At 53.0% G+C, this 8,511-nt stretch overlaps 1 protein-coding gene across 1 annotated transcript; it reads right to left on the reverse strand.

Annotated features, from left to right (window-relative positions):
- Nucleotides 1-1,716: 1,716 nt before the first annotated feature.
- LOC123025750 lies at nt 1,717-7,803 on the reverse strand. The gene is given in 1 exon segment (XM_044434695.1): nt 1,717-7,803. A coding segment is annotated over 1 exon segment (4,659 nt). The 3' UTR covers nt 1,717-3,144.
- Nucleotides 7,804-8,511: the final 708 nt, after the last annotated feature.

Genomic DNA, 8,511 nt, shown 5'->3' on the forward strand with positions numbered 1-8,511 from the left:
CAGCAAGGCCTTTGACAAAGTGCCCCTTGATATCCTAGTGCAGAATCGAAGCAGTTTTGGGATACAGCAAAGCACCATCCGGTGGATTAGGGCGCGGTTGACTGACCGAAAGCCGAAGGTATGCATTAACGGGGAATCATCGGGATGGCGGCCAATGACAAGCGGGGTCCCCCAGGGATCTGTCCTGGGGCCGATCCTGTGTAATCTTTTCATCAATGACATGGAAGAAGGGGTGAACAGTCTGCTGATCAAATTCGCAGATGACATTAAACTGGAGCAGTGGCCACAGCTAAGGACCAGGTACTCCAACTCCAAAAGGATCTGGACAGACTGTGGAAGTGGGCAGGAGACAACAGGATGGAATTCAATGTGGATAAGTGCAAGGTCTTGCACTTGGGGCATAGGAATGGGTGTCATAAGTACAGGTTAGGGGACAAGTTGCTGGAGAGCAGCACTTGTGAAAGGGACCTCGGGGCGCTGGTTGAATGCAGGCTGAACATGAGTCAGCCATGTGATGCGGTGGTCAAGAGGGCGAACGGCACCCTTGGTTGCATAGCCAGAAGTGTGGCTTCTAGATCAAGAGAGGTATTACTACCACTCTACAAGACTCTGGTGCACCCGCAACTGGAGTACTGTGCTCAGTTCTGGGCCCCTCATTACAGAAAGGATATAGCCAGGTTGGAGTCAGTGCAGCGTAGGGCCAAAAGGTTGGTTGCCGGTTTGCAGGGGATGCCGTATGAGGCAGCCTAGAGAAAGGAGACTCAGAGGGAATATGTTGGCAACATATAGGCATGTGAGGGGATGTTGTATGTTGTATGGCGCAATTTTACGGACGAGACCAGAGATTGGCTGGAATTATCGAGAGAGATTTATTTTTACCTGCGGCAGGGACCATCACTCATGGGAGTGTGGTAGCAGGCAGAGGAGAGACATTTGATTTTTATACTCTTTTACACTTATGCTTGAATGACAGCGAACAGCAGGGGAACAACAGAGAAACAATGGGGGAACAACAGAGAAACAATAGGGGAGAGCACATTTTGCACATTTATCATGCAAAAGCAAGCAAGCGTGGGTACAAGGGCATAATGTCTGCGGTGATGCTGGTAATGCTGGAGCGAAGCCTGCTTTGTTGTCAGCTTAGCATAGCGTGCACATCCGTGTTCGTGTTCTTGTTCTCATGAGAACAAGAACACTCTGACCATGCCTCTAGCTCGTGATGAGCCATGCCCTGGCTACGTGCATGATCATGCTTGATCATGAGGGGGGTTACAACATTCTCTACTGGTCTTTTGGGGAGTCGAATCATCAAGTCCGCGGACCGTTAGTGGGCGGAGTTTATAAACATTATCCTGCCTCAGATGAGATCTGACATGAAATGCCAATACTTTCGTGGTGTTCATACGCTGCTGGACAAGGTGGATGATCCAACTGAGCACCAGGGGCCCGAAGATAAGGAAAAACAGTAACCCTAAAATGGGTCCAACAAGGGACGAGAGTAGACTGGTCAGCCAGGGGGACTAGTTGAAAAGGCGCTGATACCAGTTGGAACCTTCCTGGAGGTGCCTTTCTCAGTCCTTTAGGCGGGCTTTTACCAGGTCTAGACTGTTACGGATGACACCTGAATGATTTACATAAAAGCAACATTTTTCGTCCAAGGCAGCACATAGGCCACCTTGTTTCTGCAAAAGTAAATCTAGTCCTCTCCTGTTTTGGAGGGCTACCTCCGCGAGAGAGTCAAGGGATCGTTCCAAGAATTTAATGGAGCCGTGAAGCTCCTGCAAGTCTTTATCAACTTGTTCAGAGAGATGGAATATATCTTGGCTGCCTTTCATCCAGGCGCCAGCCCCGACTGCTGCTGAGCCTGCGATGCCCAGTCAGGTTAAAAGAGGAGCGAGGAGGGGCATAGCGCGCCGGATGCGCGAATTCGTGGGAGCAGCCCCGGGGGTCATATCTCCGTAGGTAAGAAAAACCTTCGGGAGCTCAAGAGTAAGAATACAAAGATCCGACTGAGGAGCCGGTGTAGCTGCAGAACCGTTGGGTTTTAGGAGAAGGGTGGAGGAAATGCATGGGGTAAGGCCTGATCGGCAGGTGAAAAGAGTCCCATTCGGGGCTGCTAGGAGGTAGGGGCGTGCTGTGGGGGTAAGGAGTAAGGTAGCCGCACATCGTGGATTCTTACGGGGCCCATTGGGACCCGTAACGCAGGTCCCTTGACCTGAGAATTCCTCTAACGTTATAGAGGGGTGGAGCCCCCACGGGCAGGCGCTCCTGTAGTTTTCCGAATAGGAGATCTTAGCAAGGGCGGAAAAGGACACATTCACTCCTACTCCCGTGTAAAAAGGCAGCTGAGGACTCAGGCATAACCAACAGGTTTCGGTAATATTTGGATTGGTCCTGTTAAGGACTTCAAAAACTGCGGATACTAGTGTAAATGAGCGGCTGGATGAAGGTCGGCCAGCAGCTTGTTCCGGAGCACGCTGTGTGTGAGCATCAGGGATGCACTGAGCAGGGATCTGAGGGCGGGGAAGGGCCCGGTTAGGTCCCACCGGGCCCCAGGGTCTTGCGATAACCCGTTTCTGCACTGTGAAAAGTATGCCTGGATCGGGACCGTACAGATTTAAGCGCAGTCCCCAGGTTTTGCCTTTTATCCAAGAATCCTCCCTGCCCCGTTTTACCCTAATGCTCATGGGGTTACGTTTTCCGCTCCTCGCTTGACTGGCATGCATCCTTCTTACTGTGAGCCAAGAATCCTTATTTTTGCCTTCCAACCAGGTAGCAAAAGTTTCACAGCCCCATCAGGCGCAGTAGAATTTGGGCGCGCCACCGCACGCGGGGCTCCCATCTGATGGGCAGCCATAATATTGCTCCTGCACTAGTTTCTCTGCTAAGGCATCAGGTCTATACCCATGACCCAAAAGCAGGCGTACCCCCCCCTTACGTTCGCCGAAAGGAGGCCCGGGTTGGTCCACCCGGGCGGAAAGAGTTGGCAGAGTTCTATGTGGAATTCTGGGGAGGCGTCGTAGATGTGAGTCAGGATGGTTACTACTGGCGGGGAAGCCTGCCAATCAGTCCGCAGTGTCCATTCCATGGTGAGTGGCTGGTGTGGGTTTGGGCGAGGGCAGCCTATTGGGCGGGCGAGAAGAATCAGGAAGGCTGCCCGGAAGAGACCCTTCTCAACTTGACCCGCAGAGGGTTTCCGGTTTGGTGCGTCGTCCATTTTTCCGAGAGGACTGGCGAAGCAGGCTTTATCTGTGTCACGTGGATCCAGTGGGGTTTTTCGGCCAGTCGTACCACCATGGGAGTGGAGAGGATCACCTGGGAGGGTCCTAGCCACCGGACACCTAGTGTAACAGGGTGAAAGTTCTTTAGCCAGACCCAATCTCCCGGATTTACGCGTGGGGGAGGATCGGCCGCGGGCTTCGGCGCCTCGCTAGTCCCGCCCATGTTAGACTGAACCTGGCGGCGGATATCATGTCGGACACGATCGAGGGCCTGCAGGGACTCAAACAAGTTGTGGTTAGACAACTTGGCGCGCGTTTCCTCCATCAGGCGGGGTAGCAGAGGAGGCGGCTGCCCAAATATAATTTCAAAAGGTGTGAAACCGTTCTTAAACGGAGAACATCACGTGCGTAGGAGGGCAAACGGAAGGAGGTCTGTCCAGGGACCGCCAACTTCAAGAGTATATTTTGTTAAAGTTTCTTTTAATGTTCTATTCATCCTCTCTACCTGTCCTGAGCTCTGTGGTCTATACACACAGTGCAGTTTCCAATCAATTCCTAGCACTTTTGCTACCAATTTGGAAGTTTTGGCAATGAATGCCGGACCATTATCTGAACCCAAAGCTAGGGGTACCCCAAATCTAGGTAAAATTTGATGCAGGAGGGTCCGGGCAACGATCGAGGCTGTCTCTCCCTTCGTAGGGAACGCTTCAACCCACCCGGAATGGGTGTCGATGAAGATCAGTAAATAGCGATACCTACCTCGGGTAGGTTTTACCTCAGTAAAGTCTATTTCCCAGTGTTCTCCCAGCTGGGACCCGCGGAGGCGAATGCCAGGGGTGGTAGAGGAGCGGTTAGGACCAGCATTAACTTTCGCACAGGAGGCGCACCCGGAGGTTATGGAATCGGCCAGAGTCGATAGTCCGGGCAGGTAAAAATGGGGTCTGAATAGCTGGCAGAGTCGGGCTGTTCCCAAGTGTGTGGCTCGATGGGTCTGGAGAAGATCCCGCCCCAATGCTTGGGGAAGGAAGATCCTTCCATCGGGATGTTTCAGCCATCCCGCCTCAGTCTCCGAGCACTGCAGCTTCCTGCCCAGTTCGATATCTTCCTTCAAGTAGTTTGGTCATTCCAGGAGGGCCCGTGCCGGCATCTGGACTGAGAGAATTTCGAGAGCCCCTACTGGTCTCATGGCGGCCTCTTTTGCGGTTTTATCCCCGAAGTTATTTCCCCGTGAGACCGCCGAGCCATCCCGTTGATGCCCAGGGCAATGAATTCTAGCTATTTGTTCAGGTAGCCAAATGGCTTCCAGGAGGGACATAATCTCGTTTGCATTCTTAATGTCCTTCCCTCCAGAGGTTAGCAGCCCTCGTTCCTTATACAATGCTCCATGGACATGAGCCGTGGCGAAAGCGTATCGGCTGTCCGTATAAATGTTGAGAGCTTTTCCCTTCCCCCACCGGAGAGCCTGTGTCAGGGCGATGAGCTCTGCCTTTTGTGCTGACGTGCCATGCCCTAGAGCCTGTGCCCATACTACCTCAGAACTGGTGACTACCGCTGCACCCGCATACTGAATCCCGTCCTTGATGAAACTGCTCCCGTCTGTAAACAAATCGAGGGCTGGCTGTCCCAGCGGAATGTCCGTCAGGTCTGGTCTGGTGCTAGACAGGGAGTCTAGGATCTCAGCACAATCATGTGTGGGACTTTCGGGTTGATCATCTTGCAGTAGGGTCACTGGATTAAGGATCGCTGCCTTTGAAAAGGTGACCCACAGGGGATCTAATAAAAGTACCTGGTACTGAGTCACTCGGGCGTTGGAGATCCACCGATCCGGAGGGCTGCTGAGGAGGGTTTCCACGGCGTGTGCCCCAATAACTTGGAGGTCCTGGCCCAGGGTCAGTTTCTTAGCCTCTTTCACCAGGACTGCTGTCGCGGCGATGGCCCTCATGCAAGTGGGCCACCCCACCACTACTGGGTCTAGTCGTTTTGATAAATATGCAACCAGCCGTCTCCATGGTCCCAAAGTCTGGGTTAAAACCCCCTTCACTATACCTCGAGCCTCGACCACGAAGAGCTGGAAGGGTTTCTTAAGGTCGGGTAGGGCTAGAGCAGGGGCTGTGGTAATAGCCGTTTTAAGAGCCTGAAATGCTGATTGCTCAATCTCAGTCAACATGAGGGAGTCACCTTTTCCTCCCGTGCTGGTATAGAGGGGTTTTGCTATCTCGGCAAAGCCGAGGATCCACAGCCGGCAGTACCCCACCTTGCCCAAGAATTCCCTGACTTGTCGTTTGGTCGTAGGCATGGGAATATTCTGGATTACTCGGACTCGGCTGGCTGACAGTGTCCATTTCCCCCCGCTTAGATTGTATCCCAAATAGGTCACCTTCTGACTACATATTTGTGCCTTCTTTATCGAAACTCGATACCCCATGGAGCCTAGAGCGGCCAAGAGGTCTCGAGTCGCCTGCAGACAAGCAGGCGCGGATTCCGCCGCCAAGAGCAAATCATCCACGTATTGCAAAAGGGTTACCTCGGGGTGGGTTTCCCGGAAAGGGAAGAGGTCTTTACTCAGCGCCTCATCAAAAAGGGTAGGGGAGTTCTTGAACCCCTGCGGCAGCCGGGTCCACGTAAGTTGGCCTGAGAACCCTTGGTCCGGATCTGTCCATTCAAAAGCGAAAAGGGGCTGGCTCACCGGTGCCAGCGGTATACAAAAGAAAGCATCTTTTAAGTCTAAGACCGAGTACCACTCCCGGTCTGGTGGCAGCTGGCTGAGTAGGGTATAAGTGTTTGGCACAGTCGGGTGGACAGTCTCTACTCGGGCGTTTACCTCCCGTAAGTCCTGAACTGGCCGGTAGTCTTCAGTACCGGGCTTTTTAACGGGCAACAGCGGGGTGTTCCATGGCGACCTGCAGGGCACTAGAATTCCTGCTTCCAACAGTCTCTGTATATGCTTACGTATTCCTGATTTCGCCCTGGCTGGGATGGGGTATTGGGGCTTCCGAAACGGGGTGGCCGAACGGCTCACCTGTACTACGATGGGCATCTGATGAGTTGCCAGTCCCGGGGGGTTATTTTCAGCCCATACTCCCGGAATCTCTTTTTGGAGCTCCTTTAAAATCGCCGAGGGGCTTTCCAGCACCTGACTTTCGAAGAAGAGATACTCGTCTTGCAAGGGCACCGTAAGCAGAAGGGCAGCAGGCTGTGGAGAGCCCAGGCTGAGGTGGGTGCCATCCTCTTGGAATGACACCGAGGCTCGTAATTTTCTTAAGAGATCTCATCCCAGGAGGGGGAAGGGACATTCAGGGATTACCAAGAAGGAATGGGTTATAGTTCCTTTTCCTAAATCAGTCACACGAGCTGAAGTCCAGGGGTAAGCCCTGGGTCGCCCCGTTGCCCCTACGATCTGAGTCTTTTCTTCAGTAAGGTGGTTGACCCTCTCCTGGAGAACCGAGTGGGCTGCCCCGGTATCTACCAGGAAGGTGGTCGGGCGGCCCCCCACAGTTAAGGTTACCAAGGGCTCTTGGGGGCCCAAATTGACAGAGCCCTGGACCCTTCAGTCCTCCTCAAGAGTGAGGAGGCTGTTTCTCTGTGGATTCACTCTCTTTTTACGGGGGCACTCGTTTTTCCAGTGGCCTGCCTCCTTGCAATAGGCGCATTGGTCCTTTTCTATGCGAGGGCGACCCCCATTCCTTCGTGGAGTTCCTCGGTTCTTGTCACTAGTTTCCTGCATGGTCGCTGAGACGACTTTGGTTAGTTTCTTCGTGCCTGCAACTTCTGGGTCCTCCTGATTATTAAAAACCTTCTGGGCTATCTCGACTAGTTCGCTGAGATTCTTTCCCTCAAACCCGTCTAGCTTCTGGATCTTTTTTCTAATATCTGGGGCCGATTGTGTGACAAAGGCTATGTTAATTGCCCTTGCGTTCTCGGGCGCTCGAGGGTCTATGGGTGTGTATTGCCTATAAGCCTCAAGTAGGCGTTCCAAGAAAGCAGCGGGGGATTCCCGGGAGCCCTGAACTACTTCGCTTACTTTAGACAAATTCGTAGGTTTCTGCGCTGCTCCGCGGATACCCTGCAGAATATATTGGCGGTACCTGCTCAGCACTCCTTCCCCACCGACTGTATTTGGATCCCAGTTGGGCCGTTGGGTTGGGAGGCTCGATTCCAGAATTAGCGGGTCAGTGGTGAGTTGACCGCCTGCGCCCAGAATCTGCTTCTGAGCCTCGAGGTGAATCCGATCGCGCTCCTCGGAAGTAAAGAGAACCTGCAGGAGCTGCTGGCAGTCATCCCAAGTCAGACGATGGCTATGAAAAATTGTTTCTAACAATGAGATCAAACCTTGCAGTTTTTCAGAGAAGGGAGGATTCTGTAACTTCCAATTATACAGGTCACTTGTGGAAAAAGGGACATAAACCATAAACGGACAGTCCACCCCCTGTGTGGGGGCTAGTTCCCGGAGGGGCAACAGAGTGGAGGGCCCAGAGCCGGGATCAGGGAAGGACGGCGACACCCGTTTTTCGCCGTTGTTCCCGGGGCTAGAGGACTTCGGGGGAACAGGTGGACGGGGCCCATACGGAAGTCCGCTCCGCATTCGGGATGGACTAGGGAAGGTGTGGGGCGGGCTCCCGGAAGCCGGGGAATTCGGGGCATAAGGAGGTGGCCGAGTCCATGTGTCCAGAGCGTCTTCCGGCCCCGTTTGATCATCCGTGAGGATGTGGGGCTTCGTGGATGGGGCGAGGGGTGATCTGTCGTGGGGTTCTCCACCCTTTTTAATTATAAGGAGAGACAGACACCATGATCCTGGGAGTTTCCGTTGACACCGTTTAAGGTAACTAGGTTTTGTTCTGGCGATGTCCAGCCACGTTTCTATATATGGAATTTGATCTGGGTGTCCAGGATTCCCAAGGATCACAGCCTCCACATTCCTAATCAGGATTAAATCAAAAGAGCCCTCTCAGGGCCAACCCACGCCAAATGAGGTCCACTCAAATTCTCAAAGGGTCCGGAGGGTCCCTGGCTTAACCGAGACCCCGAATCCTGAAGCCCTCTCAAAGAAATCAGAAAAGTTATTCAGAAGACATTGCAAAGGGGTGGTCGTGATGGACTGTCCTTGCCCCATTTTCCTGTCCTGTAAAAAAAGGGTTACTCAAGACAATAAAAGAAAACGACGGACAATCTAAACAGACGTACAGGAACTGAGGCCGGAAGCGACGTCTCGCTTCAGACCGGAAAGTAGCCCTTGCTGCGTCCAGCAGGCTTTCCTTTCCAATACCAGATCTGCAGATATTAAGAAATGGCG

Source organism: Varanus komodoensis, unplaced genomic scaffold (assembly GCF_004798865.1).
Source record: "Varanus komodoensis strain SLA01 unplaced genomic scaffold, ASM479886v1 scaffold291, whole genome shotgun sequence".
NCBI classification, from domain to species: domain Eukaryota; kingdom Metazoa; phylum Chordata; class Lepidosauria; order Squamata; family Varanidae; genus Varanus; species Varanus komodoensis.